General features: G+C 43.6%; 1 protein-coding gene across 13 annotated transcripts in view; it reads right to left on the bottom strand.

Annotated features, from left to right (window-relative positions):
- The window catches only part of LZTR1 (leucine zipper like transcription regulator 1), a 310,867-nt gene that overhangs the window by 212,682 nt on the left and 76,426 nt on the right, over positions 1-21,759 (bottom strand). For all 13 annotated transcript variants that reach the window (XM_043500716.1, XM_038379621.2, XM_043500715.1 and 10 more), the window contains exon 6: positions 17,540-17,623. In XM_043500716.1, the coding sequence (XP_043356651.1) occupies positions 17,540-17,623 (84 nt within the window). The remainder of the gene's footprint in view (positions 1-17,539; positions 17,624-21,759) is intronic.

Below are 21,759 nucleotides of genomic sequence, written 5' to 3'. Positions count from 1 at the left end.
TTTAAGGTCAGGCTTAATGAAGCCCTAGGTGGGATGATTTAATTGGGGATTGGTCCTGCTTTGACTAGGGGGTTGGACTAAATGACCTCCTGAGGTCCCTTCCAACCCTGATATTCTAGGATTCTATGACTTTAGGCCCTGAGCAATCCTGCAAGGGTAAAAATCTTAGGAGAAGCTCTCTTGAAAAATCTATGCAGGCAGCTATCCTTGTTCCACTATCCCTAGGCTTTCTTGCCAGTGCACTCTTTCTCCCTTTATAGGACAAAAGGAAAAAATGGAAGATGCTGTAGTTCCTGGCAAGTTTCATCTGCATAACAATCACGTACATAAATGAAATCACACTGTTTTAAAACTGTATTTGATTTTTTTTTTTTTGGTCACAGAAATGTCGTGTTTGATTTTTTTTTTAAATTAAATCACAAGGGAACTACCCCTACACTCATGAATCCTAGCTTCACTCTATAGCATCCAGGCAGACACAGGCATCCTCCAAGAAGTCTTGCATTGGACTGCTTCGGTTCACCACTGTCTGCTCTGCACAGGTCTGCTGCAGCCTTAACAACTCTACTCAGTCTGCCACTGTCAGTTCTGATGCCTCCTTAGAACTGCTTCAGTCTTCTATTGTCTGCTCAGGAAAGGATGCTCAAAGCAGTTTAAGTTTCTGGGTTGAGATGTCTCCTTTACTCCCTACATTTAGTTAATGAGGCTAATTAAAACTCTGAATAACTGCTTCCCCTTAATCACCATGGGCTCAACAGAGTCCACTATTTTTTTAAATAGGAACACCACAACATCCAGTGCAAGCAGATACAGTGTGACAAGATCCCTGGGGGGCAACCTGGAAATAGGGTATCGCTGTGCCCCCTTAATTCTCCAACCCAGGCCGTCTCTCACAATGCTTTGCTAGTGACAAGCAGTAAACCCCTCCAGGAGCTGTTATCATTCAACACAACAGCATGTGGAGTCTCACACTCAGCTAGATTGCACGAATACTCCCAGAGCCAATCAAAGAAAGGCACCAGTCAGTTCCCCCCAACTCCACTGCCTTACACCCCAGAGCTGTACCATCTTGCCCTGGTCATAAGCCTGGCCAGCGTAAGTTTATTACCCAGTCTGCCCCTCCCTCAATGTGGAGAGGTCATGCACCAGCCTTGGTAAACTGAGCTGAGATTTCCCAAGCCCTTTAACTAAAACAGTATGTTTTGTTTGAAGTATAAAACAAATTTATTAACTACAGAGAGATAGATTTAAGTGATTATAAGTGGTAGGCATAAAAGGTCAGAGATCTTTACCAAAGAATATAAAAGATAAGTGCACAATCTAAATCTTAAACCTTATTACAGTATTTAGATCAAGCAATTTTGTCACTCACTGGATGTTACAGTTCTTAATACAGAGACCTCTCCCTTGACCACTTCAACTGAGAAGACTGGTCCAGGGTTATCTTCTCAGCGTTCTTATTGCTTCCAGCATAGGTGGGGAAGGAGAAAGGCAAAAGTACGATGCCATTGTCTCTATTTTATATCTTTAGTCCATGTGTCTAGAAGATACTTGCCCAGACATCCTGGTGTACTTTGCTGAGTCACTGGCTTAAGCAATCCCCCTGGCGTAGTCTTGTGCTACTGAGTCATGGGATTGAGCAGTCCTCATTGTGTGGTGCTTGCACAACTGTCATTGAATTGTAAATCCCTTGATTACAACTCCCCGGCTGATTAATGGTCGTTGAATGCCCTCCTTGGTGGGGATCATCTCCTTCGCATGTCACTAGCAAGCATACAGCATATTTCATTAACAATCATACAGCAACATCTCAAATTCATACAGAGTAATGATATACATATCTGGAGATATAACAATAGGTTTCAGCAGATTATGACCTTTCATATGATATCTTACATGGCATGCTTTGTATGAAATATCACAACGATATATGAATGATGAATATGGGGGTTACAGAGTGCTATTTTGAGGTACAGTGTGTCACATACAGACAGTAGTATTTAGTGAAAGCATGGACTGAACTCAGAGCTTTACCCATGCAGGTTTCTCCTCCTCCTCTCACAACTCAGGAGATGGCCATGGTCCTGACATAAATGAGATTAGGCAGAGGAGGTTGCTGGACCCAGGAAAACCAGATGCAAAAATCAAAGGAAAGGACAGGAAAGGAGGCTTTAAGCCCCTCACAGAGACCCTTGAAGAGGACGATGTAGTAAATGCACTATAAGCTGACAGTGTTTGTCTAAACACCCTACCCTAATAAGAAAAGGAGTACTTGTGGCACCTTAGAGACTAACAAATTTATTTGAGCATAAGCTTTCGTCAGCTACAGCTCACTTCATCGGAGGCATTCAGTTTTTTCCATTGAATGCATCCGATGAAGTGAGCTGTAGCTCATGAAAGCTTATGCTCAAATAAATTTGTTAGTCTCTAAAGTGCCACAAGTACTCCTTTTCTTTTTGTGAATACAGACTAACACGGCTGCTACTCTGAAACCTATCCTAATAGCAGATTCTGCTGGCAAAGTAGGTTCTACTGCCTCACTAAGCCAGGTGACAATTACCCCATCTACATCAAGGAACTGCAAGTGGTTCTATGGAAAGAGGGGCTCTCAGGAGTGAGCTCAACAGTCCTGAGACTGGAGATCCAGGAGCAGCCAAGTCTGAGCAGATGGTCTGAACTGAATTTATCTTATTGTTCACACCTTTGTGAATAAAGCCAAATCCTGGGGAAATAGTAGAATATAAAGGCAGTGTTTGCAAAGAAAGGCAGATAAAGGCACCTACTCACATGGGCTTTCTGAACTTTTGTATTTAGGTTAAGTAGGCATTCAGGATCCTAGGGCATCCAAGGAATGGTAGAGAGCTTCTTCCCAGCCCTTGGAGTCAGGGCAGAATGAGAGGAGGGAGCTCGGGTTCCAAGGCCAGAAGGGTCCACTGCGATCATCTAGTCTGACTTCCTGTATACCACTGGCCAGAGAACTTCCCACAATAATTCCTAGAGCAGATCTGCTACACAAACATCTAATCCTGATTTTAAAATGATCATAAATGGTCTGGGAAAAGGGGTAAACAGTGAGGTGGCAAAATTTGCAGATGCTAAAAAACTACTGAAGATAGCTAAGTCCAAAGCAGTCTGTGAAGAGTTACAAAGGGATCTCACAAAACTAGGAGACTGGGCAACAAAATAGCAGATGCTATTCAATATTGATAAATGCAAAATAATGCACATTGGAAGATATAATCCCAAATATACATACAAATTGATAGGGTCTAAATTAGCTGTTACCACTCAAGAAAGAAATCTTGGAGTCATCGTGGATTGTTCTCTGAAAACATCCACTCAATGTGCAGTGGCAGTCAAAAAATTTAACAGAGTGTTATGAATCATTAGGAAAGGGATAGATAATAAGACAGAAAATATCATATTGCATTTATATAAATCTATGGTACGCCCACATCTTGAATACTGCATGCTGATCTGGTCACTCCATCTCAAAAAAAAAAAAATTGGAATTGGAAAAGTTTCAGAAAAGGGCAGCAAAAATTATTAGGGCCATGGAACAGCTTCCATATGAAGAGATAATAAATTGACTGTGGCTGTCCATCTTAGTAAAGAGAAGACTAAGGAAGATATGACAGAGGTCTATAAAACATGATCGGTGTGGAGAAAGTAAATAAGGAAGTGTTATTTACTCCTTCTCATAACACAAGAACTAGGGGTCACCATATGAAATTAATAGGCAGCAGGTTTAAAACAAAGAAAAGGAAGTATTTCTTCACACACAACAGTCAATTTGTGGAACTCTTTGCCAGAGGATGTTGTGAAGGCCAAGACTGTAACGGTTCAAAAATGAACTCGATACGTTCATGGAGGATAGGTCCATCAATGGCTATTAGCCAGGATAGGCAGGGATGGTGTCCCTAGCCTCTATTTGCCAGAAGCTGGGAATGGGTGACAGGATGGATCACTCGATGATTACCTGTTCTGTTCATTCCCTCTGGGGCACCTGGGCATTGGCCACTGTCGGAAGACAGGATACTGGATTAGATGGACTTTTGGTCTGATCCAGTATGGCTGTTCTTATGTTCAGTGATGGAGAATCCACCTTGGTATTCCCTTGGTAAACTGTTCCAATGATTAATTACTAACACTTTTAAAAAATTGCACCTCTGATTTTTAATTTGAATTTGTCTAGATTCAACTTCCAGCCATTGGATCTTGTTATACCTTGTCGGCTAGAGTGAAAATCCCTCAATTTTCAAACTTTGCTCCCCATATCTCTTAACTTTTCTTTTGCTAAAATAAAGATATTGAGCTCCTTGAGTCTCCCTATACGGCATGTTTTCTAATTCTTTAATCATTCTTTAATAAGTCTTTTCCCTGAACTATCTCCAATTTATCAACATCCTTCTTGAATTGTGGACACCAGAACTGGACACAATATTCCAGCAAAAACAATGAGGAGTCCTTGTGGCACTTTAGAGACTCAGGGTACGTCTACACTACCCGCCAGGTCGGGGGGCAGCAATCGATCCAATGGGGGTCGATTTATCGCGTCTAGTGTAGACGCGATAAATCGACCCCGAGCGCTCTCCCGTCAACTCCTGTACTCCACCGCCTCAAGAGGCACAGGCAGAGTCGACTCACAGTAGTGAAGACACCGCGGTGAGTAGGTCTAAGTTTGTCAACTTCAGCTATGTTATTCACTTAGCTGAAGTTGCGTAACTTAGATCGACCTCCCCCCTCCCGTGTAGACCAGGGCTAACAAACTTATTTGGGCATAGGCTTTTGTGGGCTAAAACCCACTTCATCAAATGCATCAAGTGGAAAATACAGTAGAGAGATATAAATACACAGCATATGAAAAGACGGGAGTTGCCTTACCAAGTGGGGGGGGGTCAGTGCCAATGAGCCAATTCAATTAAGGTGTAAGTAGGTTATTCTCAACAGTTGACAAGAAGGGAGGAAAAAATCAATTTTGTAGTGCTAATGAGGCCAATGTAATCAAGGTGGCCCATTTCAAACTGTTGACAAGAAGGTGTGAGTATCAGCAGGGGGAAAGGTTAGTTTTTGTAGTGACCCATCCACTCCCAGTCTTTATTCAGGACTAATTTGATGGTGTCCAGTTTGAAAATTAATTCCAGTTCTGCATTCTCTCGTTGGAGTCTGTTTTTGAAGATTTTTGTTGAAAAATTACCACTTTTAAGTCTGTTATTGAGTGTCTAGGGAGACTGAAGTGTTCTCCTACTGGTTTTTGATGCAGTCACACCAGAGCCAAATACGAAGTTATTAGAATCTCTCTACTTCTACTCAATATTCCATTGTTTATAAATCCAAGGACTACATTAGTTCTTCTGGCCACAAGTTTCACACCAGCTCATTTTCAGCTGATTATCCACCACAAACTCCAAGTCTTTTTCAGTCACTGCCTCCAAGGATACATTCCACCATCCTGTAACTATGGTCTAAATTCTTTATTCCTAAATGTATGACTTTACACTTGGCTCTATTAAAGCAAATACTGTTTACTTGCACATAGTTCACCAAGCAATCCAGATTATCATCAGTGATCTGCCCTGTTTATTATTTGACACAAAGATTGGAGAAGTGGTATCTGCAAACTTTATCAGCAATTATTTTATTTTTTTCTTTCAGGTCATAGATAAAAGTGTTAAATAGCATAAGGCCAAGAACTGATCCCTATAGGTGTGATGCACTGGACCTCAAAGTAACCCCATTGCCCCCAGTGTTCATCATTCATATATGCTTGTGCTATTCAATACAAAGCATGCCATGTAAGATATCAGATGAAAGGTCCTGATCTGCTGAAACTCATTGTTCTGTCAAAATTGTATATGAAGTTATGAGATTTTGCTATATGGTTGTTATTGAAATATGTTGGGAGTTTCGTAGACGCACACTGCTAATTCTCTAATTACTAAAAGGGTGGTGACCCACACTCAGTCGGCGTTAAATGACCATTGACAAGCAGAGGAATTGTAAACAAGAGATTTACAATTCTGTAAGAGACAGTTGCGCAGACACCACAGAATGGGGATTGCTCAACTCTGTGACTCAGCAAGGTACACCAGGACATGTTTGGGCTAGTGTCTTCTAGGCACATGGACTAACGATATAAAAGAGAGGACAGTGGCATCATGCTTTTGCCTTTCTCCTCCCACACCTACGCTGGAGCAACAAGAACGATGAGAAGATGACAACTTCAACAGAGGAGACTGGTCCAGGCCTGTGTATTAAGAACTGTAACCTATCTGCAACATCCAGTGAGGTGAGAAAAGCAGTTTGATTCAAATCTTGCTCAGTCTGAAAGTTTAGGATTTAAAATGCATGTTTATTTTTTATTTCTTAGGTAATTATCTCTGACCTTTATTCCTCCACTTATAATCACTTAAAATCTACCTTTCTGTAATTAATAAACTTAGGCCTTGGCTACACTTGCAAGTTAGAGCGCATTAAATCAGCCCTGGGCACCTTAACTGCTGAGGTGTCCACACTGGCAAGGCATATAGAGAGCCTGGACTCTACGGCTGGAGCGCTCCTGGTAATCCACCTCAACAAGAAGCAAAAAGCTTGTTGCGCCTCGGCTGAAATGCCCGTGTGTCAGTATGGACAACGTGTTGCATTACTACGCTGTGACTGGCCTCCGGAAACGTCCCATAATTCCTTGAAGTCAAGTGGCCACTGTTCTCATTGTTTTGAACTCAGCTGCAGGCATAAGGATATCCACTTTCAAAGCTCTGTTTCTGACAGCCAGCATGCTTATCTGTTCTGGGACAAAGCAAACCGTTACTGTGGAATGCTACTGCTACAGAAGCAGGCGTTTGTGCGTGTGTATGAGAGAGAGGCGGGGGTGGGGGCTTTTGTTGGGGTTTCCCTCTTCCCTCTGCTGCTGTCTGAACTTACAAGGCAGAATGCTGACACACAAAACAAAGTCTTTCCCCCGACATACACACAACACACTCCCTGTCACACTCCACCCCCCCTCCGCCCGATTTGAAAAGCATGCTGCAGCCACTTGCATACTGGAATAGCCAGCACAATGCACTGCTCTCTGAGGCGTTGCAAGAGCTGCTAATGTGGCCAAGCCACTGCACTTGCAGCTGACAGGGTGAACACACTGCAGCATTTTCCCTGCTGCGGTCTCTAAAGGCTGGTTTAACTCCCGGCACTCTACATCTGCAAGTGTAGCCATGCCTTTATTTTAATATTTTATCCTTACCAGGATAAAGTTTGTCTAAAATGCTTGGGGAATTTGCTCAGATTACAAAGACTACTGAATATCTACTTTCCTTTGACGAAGCATCAAACTAACTAATTCAGAGGGAATTCTATGCCAAAAAATTAAAAATTCTGCATAAAATATTTTAAAATTTTGCAAATTTTATTTGTCAATAAAGAAATGTGGAGGCTCCAGCATGGCAGTAGGGAGCACAGGCCACTGGCAGCACACATGTGGGAGATCACCCTGCATCCTTCCCCCCCCAGGACACAGACTCAGCAGTGAAGCTGCACTCTACCCTGACACAGAACAAAAGCGGGGCCTGCCCCAGAAACACCCCAGGGACCTGCCACTCCACAGCAGATGCACCAAGATAGCGAGCGAGAGGAACGGGATCTTACACGCACACCCAGCCCTAGCCTCTGATCCAGGTTTGGGGCAAGTAGGCTCAGCCCAGCAGCATCCAAGTGTGGAAGAGTTAGTATGGGGGGATCCAGGGGTGAGGTGAGAGAGTTCTGTGGGGCAATCTGGGTGCAGGACAGCTGGGTGTGGGGTCCCGGTGTGGGGAGATCTGGATGCACAGGAGATCATTGGGGGGGTTCTGCAGAGGGGTCCAGGTAAAGGTGGCTGAGGCTCAGCAGGGAGGGGTCTGGGTGTGTGGAGCTCTGCAGGGGAATCTTGGTCCTGAGGGAATGGGGCTTGGAAGGATGGAGGTTCAGGGGCAGCTGATTGGGGTGAGGATCTGATTTGGGGTGGCCCAAGTGTAGGGGGGCTCAAGAGTCGGGGTTCAAGTGCAGGGGGACTCAGCGGGGAGTGTCTGGGTGCAGGGCTGGGGGTCAGGGCCGGGGCTCGTAGGGGGTCCGGATAAAGGAGAGTGGGTTTGGGTGTGGGGGGCTCAGTGGGGGTTCAGGTGTGGGGGGGGCTGAGGCTCAGCAGGGGAGCTCAGGTATGGGGGGGCTCTGGATGCACAGAGGTTGGATGGACAGGGGAGCAGCTCCCTGTACAATGACCCCCCTCCTCCGCAGCTCAGGAACAATGGGGGCAGGAAGCAGGGGAAGGATGGGTGCAGAGCTTCGTGCATTGGGGGAGGTTTCTGGAGGTGGGTTGATCTGGCCCCAGCTGCTTCTTGCAGGGTGTGACAGGATGCTGACCAGGAAAGGCTGAGCCAGCCCTCTGTCACTCCAGCTGCAATTAAGGGAAGTGAATTGGAGCTGACTAGAGGAACCTGAGCCTGACAGACAGAGGCAGAACAGCTGCCAGCCTGGGGCTGTATACAGGCTCAGAGGAAGAAAGGAAGTGGGGAGAAGCCAGAAAGTTGAAGGAGACGGGTGGCTCTCTGGCTGCAAGAAAGAGAAGCCTCTAAGTTTGGAACCCCCAGAGATACGTGATGAGAGGTGGTGGGTTTGCCCTGTGTAAACAAACTGCACTGGTGACTGCTGAGCCCGAAGGTCTCCGAGTGATTTTTGGAGCAGAGTAGAGGCAGGACCAAGGGGGGGGGCCCTGCTACGCCCCGTTACATGGGGGAACAGAAAGTTCTCTCCTCCCCCACCCTCAGCCCAGCAGGACTAGCAGCCAAGCCCAGCACAGGGTAGTAGGCACCGGCTGGGGCATCTCCAGCCCTGCCCCTGCCCCAGTGGTGATTTATCTCTCCAATTACTGCTCTAGGCATCAAAACTGACACACCTGCGCTGCTGGGGAGGGGTGTGTGACTGCTCTTGCAGGCTTTCCTTTGCTTCCCCATCATTTTCTGCAGGAAAGCAAAGAAATCTGTGTGGGACATGAATTGTGCGCAAACGCAATGGTGCGGAATTTCCCCAGGAGTAGATAATTAAGGAGCTTGCATTGTTCAAAAGAAAGTCTTGAGCAATGTAAGACGGTACATTTCTGGGGTACAAGGCTGGAGCTATTGGCTGGTGTTTCCCTCTGTATTAGTTCATGTGTGGCGCATTTGTGCAACTTAGCCAGGTGTCTCTGTATGCTGGTGGCTGAGTGATGATAGCACCTGGAATGGGTTTGCTGCTTGTCACTAGCAAAGCATTGTGAGAGACTGTCCAGGCTGGAGAGTTAAGGGGCACAGCTGTCACACAATTACAGGTCGTACTCTGGTCGTACAGGTCGTACTCCCATCACAATAGGACCCTACTAAAAAACTTAACCTGTCACAGGACCTGTCAGTTAATCAGACTTTAATTCATTTAATGTCTGTTATGTTAAGTTTATATTGTTCTAATTTCTTCATCAAAATGACCTGTGGTACAAAGTTAAATGCTTTACAGAAGTCCAAGTTATCTGGACCCCTGATTTAAAAATGTTGAACTTTAAGCAATACTATCGAACACCCTCAGTTATTGTTCAGATGGAAAGTATTTCTTCATCAGCAGAAAAGCCTTTTCCCCAAATACAGAGTAGAAAAGTTCCGGGCACACCTGTCTTTTCTGCATTATTATTAGGATTGGAAAGATTAAATTTGTATTAGTAAATGTCGGCAAATGTCAATTTCACAGTACAAACACAATCTCACAAAGAAATATTTCCATCAATAATAATCAAAATTTACAGATAGGCAAAGTAAGAAAAAAGCTGCTTGAGAATTTCATTAGAGTTTGATTTAAGGATATTTACTTTATATATGTGGACATGCAATGTTGACAATTTGTGTTTTAGCTGTTATAAAGGCTTACTTTGTAATCTCACCATCTACTGTTATCAAATAATTATTGTCTGACACGGCCCCTAATTTACCGCAACTGAGAAAATATAAATCAATAAAAATAAAATTTTAAAATGTTTTAAAAACTCATAATTTTGTCCAACTATGAACATTAAAATAAATTTTTAAAAAATTTTAAATGCTTATAAATAATAAATTATCTGTCAAAATTATTTTAAAAAATTAATTCTGCCAAGGCTAATTATTATTGACAATTCCTAATCTAATTTCCATCTAGCAAAGAACCAATACCATTATAAGGGTTCCTTTTATTCCTAATATACTTTACAAACTCTTTATTGTCCTTAACTCTGATGGTCATGGACTGTTCCTTGTGTCCTTTTGCTTTCCTTATCAATTTTCTACAATTCCTAGTTTTTTATTTTTATTTTTATTTATTGTTATCAATTTCCCCTTGTGTGTGCATCTGCTTTTATTTCCCATCTAAACCAGGCTGTTTTTTAACCAGTGTAGCTGATGACATTGACAAGATCTAGAAAAATGTTCTGAAACAATTCCCAATTATCAGTCACATTTTTCTGTTTAAATCCTCTTTCCTAACTGATTTGGCTCATGATTGTTTTCATCTTTGTGAAACTGGCCCTTTTAAAGCACCAACTGTATATAATTACTGTTTGCCAGAAGCTGGGAAATGGGAAACAGGGGATGAATTACTTGATGGTTGCCTGTTCTGTTCATTCCCTCTGAAGCACCTGGTATTGGCCACTGTCAGAAGACAGGATACTGGGCTAGATGGACCTTTGGTCTGACCCAGTATGGCTATTCTTATGTTCTCATGGTTTGCAGTTTGCACTTAAAAAATACAATCAATGCTAACTTTCTCCCATCCTTTGTATGTTTTAGTTTAGACTGCAAGTTTTTTGTGGCAAGAAATAGTTGTTATTATGTGCATTTATAATACCTAGCAAAATGGGGCCTCAATCTCCACTGAACCATGTAGGGGCTTCCTGCAGTACAAACTAATAAGTAGTCCCACTGACTTCACAGACTGAAATCAAATGGACTAACCATGTGCTTTGCTGGCCCAGAACCTAAGAATACTACTTTCCAAGAAACAAAATGAGGGCTGCCAAAGCCAGGATTTAAAAGGCACTGCAGATTTCACTGAAGGCTGAACTGACTAAGTGAGCAGAAGGACAGTCCATGCGCCCAGTGGATGATGGGTAAGAAGCACATTTCCTCTTTTCTGCAGCTCTAAGGAATGGCAGGGTTGAGAGTAGGCCTTGAAATTCTATAAAGTACCCCCTATCTCAGTGATGGAGAGAACAGAAAAGTCCAAGGTGACTCTGGACCACTGATTCAGGAACAGGGAGGTCCTCCATCCCAGCACTGTGGAGGCTGAGCAGGGGAAGAGAGTCAGGCAGGACTCAGTCTGGCCTTGGTTTGGAGGCCAGATTTCTAAAAGGGCTACTGGTGGGACCTTCATGGATTGGCCCAGTAGCTGGCAGGTGATTTCTTGACAGAAAAGTGGGATTCATAGATTTATAGATACTAAGGTCAGAAGGGACCATCTAGGCAGACCTCCTGCACAACGCAGGCCACAGAATCTCACCCACTCACTCCTACAAAAAACCTCACCTATGTCTGACCTATTGAAGTCCTCAAATTGTGGTTTAAAGACTTCAAGGGGCAGAGAATCCTTCCTCAAGTGACCCGTGCCCCATGCTACAGAGGAAGGCGATAAACCTCCAGGGCCTCTTCCAATCTGCCCTGGAGGAAAATTCCTTCCCGACCCCAAATATGGCGATCAGCTAAACCCTGAGCATACGGGCAAGATTCACCAGCCAGATACTACAGAAAATTCTTTCTTGGGTAACTCAGATCCCATCCATCTAATGACAGGTTTCAGAGTAGCAGCCGTGTTAGTCTGTATTCGCAAAAAGAAAAGGAGTACTTGTGGCACCTTAGAGACTAACAAATTTATCTAAGCATAGGCTTTCGTGAGCTACAGCTCACTTCATCAGATGCATTTGGTGGAAAATACAGAGGGAAGATTGATATACACACACAGAGAACATGAAACAATGGGTTTTATCATACACACTGTAAGGAGAGTGATCACTTAAGATAAGCCATCACCAGCAGCAGTGGGGGGAAAGGAGGAAAACCTTTCATGGTGACAAGCAAGGTAGGCTATTTCCAGCAGTTAACAAGAACAACTGAGGAACAGTGGGGGGTGCGGTGGGGGGGGAGAAATAACATGGGGAAATAGTTTTACTTTGTGTAATGACTCATTCATTCCCAGTCTCTATTCAAGCCTAAGTTAATTGTATCCAGTTTGCAAATTAATTCCAATTCAGCAGTCTCTCGTTGGAGTCTGTTTTTGAAGCTTTTTTGTTGTAGGATAGCCACCCTCAGGTCTGTAATCGAGTGACCGGAGAGATTGAAGTGTTCTCTGACTGGTTTTTGAATTTTATAATTCCTGACGTCTGATTTGTGTCCCATTTATTCTTTTACACAGAGACTGTCCAGTTTGGCCAATGTACATGGCAGAGGGGCATTGCTGGCACATGATGGCATACATCACATTGGTAGATGCGCAGGTGAACGAGCCTCTGATAGTGTGGCTGATGTGATTAGGCCCTACGATGGTGTCCCCTGAATAGATATGTGGAGAGAGTTGGCAATGGGCTTTGTTGCAAGGATAGGTTCCTGGGTAAGTGGTTCTGTTGTGTGGTGTGTGGTTGCTGGTGAGTAGTTACTTCAGATTGGGGGGCTGTCTGTAAGCAAGGACTGGCCTGTCTCCCAAGATCTGTGAGAGTGATGGGTCGTCCTTCAGGATAGGTTGTAGATCCTTGATGATGCGTTGGAGAGGTTTTAGTTGGGGGCTGAAGGTGATGGCTAGTGGCATTCTGTTATTTTCTTTGTTGGGTCTGTCCTGTAGTAGGTGACTTCTGGGTACTCTTCTGGCTCTGTCAATCTATTTCTTCATTTCAGCAGGTGGGTATTGTAGTTGTAGGAATGCATGAGAGAGATCCTGTAGGTGTTTGTCTCTGTCTGAGGGGTTGAAGCAAATGCAGTTATATCGTAGAACTTGGCTGTAGACAATGGATTGTGTGGTATGATCTGGATGAAAGCTAGAGGCATGTAGGGAGGAATAGCGGTCAGTAGGTTTCCGATATATTGTGGTGTTTATGTGAGCATCGCTTATTAGCACCGTAGTGTCCAGGAAGTGGATCTCTTGTGTGGACTGGTCCAGGCTGAAGTTGATGGTGGGATGGAAATTGTTGAAATCATGGTGGAATTCCTCAAGGGTTTCTTTTCCATGGGTCCAGATGATGAAGATGTCATCAATGTAGCACAAGTAGAGTAGGGGCATTAGGGGACGAGAGCTGAGGAAGCGTTGTTCTAAGTCAGCCATAAAAATGTTGGCATACTGTGGGGCCATGCGGGTACCCATCGCAGTGCCGCTGATTTGAAGGTATACATTGTCCCCAAATGTGAAATAGTTATGGGGGAGGACAAAGTCACAAAGTTCAGCCACCAGGTTAGCCGTGACATTATCGGGGATACTGTTCCTCACGGCTTGTAGTCCATCTTTGTGTGGAATGTTGGTGTAGAGGATTCTACATCCATAGTGGCTAGGATGGTGTATTTAGGAAGATCACCGATGGATTGTAGTTTCCTCAGGAAGTCAGTGGTGTCTCGAAGATAACTGCGAGTGCTGGTAACGTAGGGTCTGAGGAGGGAGTCTAGCCAGACAATCCTGCTGTCAGGGTGCCAATGCCTGAGATGATGGGGTGTCCAGGATTTCCAGGTTTATGGATCTTAGGTAGCAGATAGAATACCCCAGGTCGGGGTTCTAGGGGTGTGTCTGTGCGGATTTGTTCTTGTGCTTTTTCAGGGAGTTTCTTGAGCAAATGCTGTAGTTTCTTTTGGTAACTCTCAGTGGGATCAGAGGGTAATGGCTTGTAGAAAGTGGTGTTGGAGAGCTGCCTAGTAGCCTCTTGTTCATACTCCGACCTATTCATGACGACGACAGCTCCTCCTTTGTCAGCCTTTTTGATTATGATGTCAGAGTTGTTTCTGAGGCTGTGGATGGCATTGTGTTCTGCACAGCTGAGGTTATGGGGCAAGCGATGCTGCTTTTTCACAATTTCAACTCGTGCACGCCGGCGGAAGCACTCTATGTAGAAGTCCAGTCTACTGTTTCGACCTTCAGGAGGAGTCCACCCAGAATCCTTCTTTTTGTAGTGTTGGTAGGAAGGTCTCTGTGGGTTTATATGTTGGTCTGAGGTGTGTGGGAAATATTCCTTGAGTCGGAGACGTCGAAAATAGGATTCTAGGTTACCACAGAACTGTATCATGTTCGTGGGGGTGGAGGGGCAAAAGGAGAGGCCCCGAGATAGGACAGATTCTTCTGCTGGGCTAAGAGTATAGTTGGATAGATTAACAATATTGCTGACCTGACGGTGGCTATCCTTCAACAAAAAAACTTCAAAAACAGACTCCAATGAGAGACTGCTGAATTGGAATTAATTTGCAAACTGGATACAATTAACTTAGGCTTGAATAGAGACTGGGAATGGATGAGTCATTACACAAAGTAAAACTATTTCCCCATGTTATTTCTCCCCACCACCACCCCGCACTGTTCCTCAGTTGTTCTTGTTAACTGCTGGAAATAGCCTACCTTGCTTGTCACCATGAAAGGTTTTCCTCCTTTCCCCCCCTGCTGCTGGTGATGGCTTATCTTAAGTGATCACTCTCCTTACAGTGTGTATGATAAAACCCATTGTTTCAAGTTCTCTGTGTGTGTATATCAATCTCCCCTCTGTATTTTCCACCAAATGCATCTGATGAAGTGAGCTGTAGCTCACAAAAGCTTATGCTCAGATAAATTTGTTAGTCTCTAAGGTGCCACAAGTACTCCTTTTCTTTCATCCATCTAATATCCCATCTCAGGGATTAGGCCTATTTACCATGAATATTTAAAGATCAATTAATTATCAAAATCACATTATTCCATCACACCATCTCCTCCATAAACTTATTGAGTAGAATCTTAAAGCCAGATAGATCTTTTGCTCCCATTGCTTCCGTTGGAAGGCTATTCCAAAACTTCACTCCTCTGATGGTTAGAAACCTTCGTCTAATTACAAGTCTAAACTTCCTGGTGGCCAGTTTATACTCATTTGTTCTTGTGTCCACATTGGTGCTGAGCTGAAATAATTCCTCTCCCTCTCCTGTATTTATCCCTCTGATATATTTATAGAGAGCAATCCTATCTCCCCTCAACCCTCTTTTAGTTAGGCTAAACAAGCCAAGCTCCTTAAGTCTCCTTTCATAAGACAAGTTTTCCATTCCTCGGATCATCCTAGTAGCCCTTCTCTGTACCTGCTCCAGTTTGAATTCATCCTTTTTGAACATGGGACACCAGAACTGCACACAGTATTCTAGGTGTGGTCTCACCAGTGCCTTGTATAATGGTACTAAAACCTCCTTATCCCTACTGGAAATACCTCTCCTGATGCATCCCAAAACCGCATTAGCTTTTTTCACAGCCATATCACATTGGCAACTTATAGTCATCCTATGATCAGCCAATACTCCAAGGTCCTTCTCCTCTTCCGTTACTTCTAATTGATGCGTCCCCAGCTTATAACTTGGGATCTACAACTGCAGAATCCAAGATGTCAACAACAGCCTCATCCCCCTGAGGGAAAGTACCAGGAATCTCAATTTAAAAGTATTGGTTGGCTCCCCAGACTGGACTAATGAGAAACCATTGCTAAGTTGACTTCGTGCTGAAAAATCCAGAGATCCTGGAACTTGGGGTCTTAGCTTGTGTTTTAGTAAATTTTAAGGAGAGATGAAGCTGTACCCAGAGCAGCATGTCCCATGACCACTGTCTTTTAAATGAAAAGGTGTACCAGGAGGAGGTGTGTCAGATGTATAAGGAGTCTCTCATTATGAAAATAGCTGCAAAAAGATCCTTGGAGATAATGGAAGCAGGGAAACCTCAGAGCACAAGCTCACATAGGGCGCTTTCTGAAGAAAGAAAGGGAGATCTTGAACCTTCAGAGCAGAGAGCAGAAAGACCTCAGATTGAGGCAGTGACCCCAGAAATAAGGTATTCTCTCTCAGGAAAGAAGAAATGCCTTAGGGCAGTGTCTGTGTGCGGGGAGGAGGGGTGTACTTCCTCTTACTTTCTGCTGTCTAGGACTCAATATAGCAAAAGAGCTCCAAAACATTTCAGGCATCCTGGTCACTAGCAGGGGCCCCACTAAGCCACCAAAGGACTAGTGGGAGCCCAGCACTCAAGGCCCCCTGCAATTTGTGCTTAGTTCTAAATCCTATGACTGAGGCCTAAAGATGGCCCTGAACATTTCATCTTCAACAAGACACAGACAGAGGGCTGAGGAGACAGAGTCCCTGAAAGGGGAGGGGCTGAGCACCAAATTTCATACTCCTTAGCTATGTGACTGACACCAGAAGGGAAGGACCACCCACCACAAAATACCTCTAAAAACTACTAGTTCTGCTCTCTCACTCAGCATTTCATCTGCCTTATAAACGAGCAGTTCCAGCATTTTCGGTTCGGCCTCCACCAATAGTAACGAGTGCCACCAAGGCATGAGACTGAACATACTGTTCCCCCTTTTATCTTTTCATGGGACTCCCCCAGAAAATTCTTGTTCTGTTCAGTGAGTTTTCAGCAGCACCAGATGCTCTTGTTGCCTCTTGGCATGGCAGCTAAAATATATAGCAAAGAATGTTCCTTTCCCTCACTTTGGGGAATTTCACCTGTCCCCAAGCATCACACTGGGAATATACAGCCCATCACAAGCATACTGTCAGATATCAGCTTTTTTTTTTTTTAACATATTTATCTATCCGAACAAGGTATTGATGAATAAAAACATGTTTACTCCATTTGAAACAAAAGACCAAACTGAGGGAAGCTCCCCTTACTGTTTATCATAAAAGATTGGAAGATAAGGTCAACTAGTCCAACCCCCTGCTCAAATCAGAACTAACTGCAACTAAATCATCCCAGCCAGGGCTTTGTTAAGCCAGGTCTTAAAAACCTCTAAGGATGGAGATTCCACCACCTCCCTAGGGAACCCATTCCAGTGCCTCACCGCCCTCCTAGTGAAATAGTTTTTCCTAATATCCAATCTAGACCTCCCCCACTGCAATTTGAGACCATTACTTCTTGTTCTGTCATTTGCCAGCACTGAGAACAGCTGAGCTCCATCCTCTTTGGAACCCCCTTTCAGGTAGTTGAAGGCTGCTATCAAATCCCCCCTCACTCTTCTTTTCCACAGACAAAATAACCCCAGTTCCCTCAGCCTCTCCTCCTAAGTCATGTGCCCCACCCCCAATCATTTTCGTTGCCCTCCTCTCTCCAATTTGTCCACATCCTTTCTGTTGTGGGGGGCCCAAAACTGTTCGCAATACTCCAGATGTGGCCTCACCAGTGCCGAATAGAGGAGAATAACCACTTCCCTCGATCTGCTGGCAATGCTCCCCCACAGTGAGAAAGGATTTCTACAGAGGTGCAATTGAATGATTGGAAAGATATTACAAAACAAAAGAATTAGGAGAGTGATTTTGTTACATACCGTGCATTTCCATCATATCCTGCGAAGATCCACAGTTTTTCACTATACACTGTTGCACCATGAGCTGACCTTGCAACTGGCAATCTGCAATAAAAGATTATACTTAGCATCTAGCCTGAACAACATGTGGTATTATAGAGTTTGGTTAGAACATATCTGCGTTGCAGACCAACTACTACCTTCATAACATAGATGAATGCCCCCCAAGGACTTCCTGAAAGGTGAATTTCAGAATACAGTGAACAGTTACAGCAGAACCTCAGAATTATGAATGCCTTGAGAATGTAGGATGTTCATAACTCTGAACAAAATGTTACGATTCTTGTTTCAAAAGTTTACAACTGAACATTGACTTAATATAGCTGTGAAACTTTACTATGCAGAAGGAAAATGCTGCTTTTAACCATCTTAATTTAAGTGAAACAAGCACAGAAACAGGTTTCAGAGTAGCAGCAGTGTTAGTCTGTATTCGCAAAAAGAAAAGCAGTACTTGTGGCACCTTAGAGACTAACAAATTTATTAGAGCATAAGCTTTCCGATGAGCTGTAGCTCACGAAAGCTTATGCTCTAATAAATTTGTTAGTCTCTAAAGCACAGAAACAGTTTCCTTACCTTCTCAATTCTTTTTTTTTTTAAACTTTCCCCTTTTTTTTTAAAGCAGTTTACATTTGCTTTTTTTGGTTTTGGTTAGTTGCTTTTGTTTGTTTTGTCTTTGCTGCTGCCTGATTGAGTACTTCCGGTTCCAAATGAGGTGTGTGGTTGACCAGTCAGTTTGTAACTCTGGTGGTTTTAACTCTGAGGTTGTAGTGTAATTTCTTTTAATAGCATCAAATTTTCCCACAGCACATTTGGGTGACAGATGGTTATATAAACATCTGTATTGCAACAGGGCATGCAAAAGAAAAATTCATTTCCACATTCCAGATTCTGGAGTATTTTATAGACTGACTTATTTATAAAGGTGTGCTAGTGACTTTGTAGTTAAGATTGAGTAGCGCTTTTGGTTTCAGAGCCAATTTTTCAAACTGCTGTAAAACCCATGTCCATAATCAGATTGTCTAGAAAATTGCTTTGTCTCATTGAGACCCAGAGTAGGTGTGGTGATGCAAATTTCGGGACATTTTGTCAAGGAATTCCTGAGATCAAGCTTGTCCACAAAGAGTTCTCCAACTATTCATGAAAGACAATCGTTGCTACGGATTCAATACTCAGAAGAATCTAAAGAACACTCTACAAAGCACAGGCAGACAACAGAATGGCAGGCTGATTTCCTGGAGATAAGACACGAGATGTCACTCAAGATTGATAAACTTCTGAAGTTGACGATAGTTCATATTGTCATTAATGACACTATGTCGCGTGATATCTTGCAGATAATAGGTGAGTTCAGAGAACTCAGAAGCGTGCTGAACTAGTATGTCCTGCCCCACCAGTGAAGGAAGATAGAAGGCAGAAGATTCTGGAAGTGAACTGCTCGCTAGTTGAGGGGTGGAGAATTATGGTTTGTGGAACACTAGTCACCTTATTTTGGGAGAGGGGGCTGTGACATTGCACTCCATATGATTTTATGAAAATAAGCTAATGAGTGTGAATATAATGTAATTGGAATATGCTTCATGCAAAAGGTCTCTTGTAAGGTATCATTACAAAGCTTATAATCTACTGAGTGTGGTCATCCTATTTGTATAAATGTATCATTCTTGTATCTGAAACTAAAAATATGAAATATAACTGTGAGGTCCTTTTGTAATTATGCAAAGTGTAGTCCATTAATGGTGGTTTGGAATCTTGATGGCTCCCATCAACTAGGACAACTGATTGTAAATGGCTCGGTTTACTTGCAAGCCTTCCTGTGAATCAGGCCAGGAAGAATGAAGGCTTGGGGGGTCTCACAGGACATGTGACCATGTCACCTGGTACTGGAATCCATCTTAAACCTGGTGCTTTTCCATTTAGAAGGGGGGTGGGGACCCCGAGAAATGAAAGATACCAGCCTTGTGCCAAAGTTATATAAGGGGGTGAAACAGAACAAAGGAGGCTGCAGTCATGGGAAATCCCCTAGCTACCACCTGAGCTGGAACAAGGACTATACCAGGGGAAAGGATTGGGCCCAGACTAGAAAGGAGTCTAGTCTGTGAAAGAAGCTTATTGGATCATCTCTGAGGGTGAGATTTATCTGTAATCAGTTTCTTAATGTATTAGTCTTATACTTGCGTGTTTTTATTTTAATTTGCTTGGTATCTTACTTTGTTCTGTCTGTTACTTGGAACCACTTAAATACTACTTGTTATACTTAATAAAATCACTTTTGTTTATTAATTAACCCAGAGTAAGCAATTAATACCTGGGGGAGCAAACAGCTGTGCATCTCTCTCTACCAATGTTACAGAGGGCGGACAATTTATGAGTTTACCCTGTATTATCTTTATACAGAGTAAAACGCATTTATTCAGGATTTGGATCCCATTGGGAGCAGGGTGTCAGAGACAAAAGCACTTCTTGAGCTGTTTTCAGTTAAGCCTGCAGCTTTGGGGACATGGTTCAGACCTGGGTCTGTGTCTGCAGCATGCTGGCATGTCTGGCTCAACAAGGCAGGGTTCTGAAGTCCTAAGCTGGCAGGGAAAACAGGCTCAAAGGTAGTCTCAGCACATCACGTGACAGTCCCAAGGGGGTCTCTGTGACCAAACCTGTCACAAGGGCCAAATTGTTTGGATGGCCTCCACCTCAGTAGAGGAGAAATCAATCTCTTTGCACACAGGGTGGCTAAAGTAGGCAGGAGGGCATTAAACAAAAGGGGATGGTAAAAAGAGGGAAGATATGACCAATCATTTAACACAAAATCAATATGTTGAGAACAAAATGAATCAAGGAACCAAGAGGCATGAAGAGAAGAAATTATTTAAATTGCCTATAAACCAATGCTAAGAGCCTGGGTAACAAACAAGAGGAACTGGAATTGCTCGTGTAGGAGCATAAATTCAATCTAGTTGGTATTACTGAAAACTGCTGGGATGTTAAATTCAGTGGTTATAACTAGACTTGGAAGGATTAAATCTTGTGGCAGAGCTCTGACCTCATCTCAATGGGCCCCACACTTCCTGGTGGATTACGCTAGCCTCAGAGGCTCACTGTGACCTTCTACGTAGCCCTTCTCCCTCTACAGGCAAGGGGTCACAGTCTCCTGAGCCATTTTCATCTTAAACCAGCAAGGAGATTGGTGAGAGAACTCCCACAGTCTCTGTTGTCCTTACAGGCTTATTCCAGAACAGTTTAGCCTCCTGTCCTGACAGGGGCCTGTCTTCCCCTCCCAGGAGGTGTTTCTGTAGTGGCAAGTTGCGGGAAACCCAGGCCCACCCTCTACTCGGGTTCCAGCCCAGGGACCCTAATGGCAGCAGCTACGTTGAGTTGTTACATTTCCCTGGGCCACTTCCCCACAGTTCTCCCGCTTCTGTCTCTCAACGCCTTCTTCACCCTTACCTTAGGGCTCCCTCTCCAGTGGCTTTAGGGTGTCTTCATTACCCAGCCCTTCAGCTGCACTTCCTCTCCTCTGGCTCCCTGGCTCCCCTCGGCCTGACTGGAATGAGCCCTTTTATAGTATCAGAGGGGCCTTAATTAGAATCAGGTGTTCACATTAGCTTAACAGCCACACCTGACTCTTTACAGGTTAATTGGAGTCAGGTGTTCTCATTAGCCTAATGGCTTCAACTGACTCTTTGCAGGCTAATTGGAGTCATGTGCCCACCCTAGCCTGGCCCAGGCCCTGCTCTGGTCAGTCAGGGAACAGAAAACTGCTTATCCAGTGGCCAGTATATCTTCCTTCTACTGCTCTGCTGTACCCAACTGGCCTAGGTCTAGCACAGTCTGTACTGGTAAATGTCAGTAATGGTCAATTTCACAGTACAAACACAACCCCACAAAAATATTTCCATCAATAATAATTGAAATTTACATAACGGCAAAGTAGAAAAAAATGCTGCTTGAGAATTTATTAGTTTGAGTGAAGAATATTTACTTTGTATATTTTGGCATGTGATGTTGACAATAAAGTTATAAAACTTTTTAAAGGTTTAACTTTTTTAATTGCAGCATCTACTATCATTAAATAATTATTGTCTGACTCCTCCTATGGGGGCTGCTACTCCCATAATTTCCAAAAACTGAAAATAAATTGATAAAAAAAATACTCTAAACCCATAATTTTGCACAACTGTGAACATCTA

The sequence above is a fragment of the Dermochelys coriacea genome, chromosome 21, assembly GCF_009764565.3.
Source record: "Dermochelys coriacea isolate rDerCor1 chromosome 21, rDerCor1.pri.v4, whole genome shotgun sequence".
NCBI classification, from domain to species: domain Eukaryota; kingdom Metazoa; phylum Chordata; order Testudines; family Dermochelyidae; genus Dermochelys; species Dermochelys coriacea.
The sequence above is the reverse complement of the archived record's forward strand: the minus strand, read 5'-3'. Positions and strand labels throughout refer to the sequence as shown.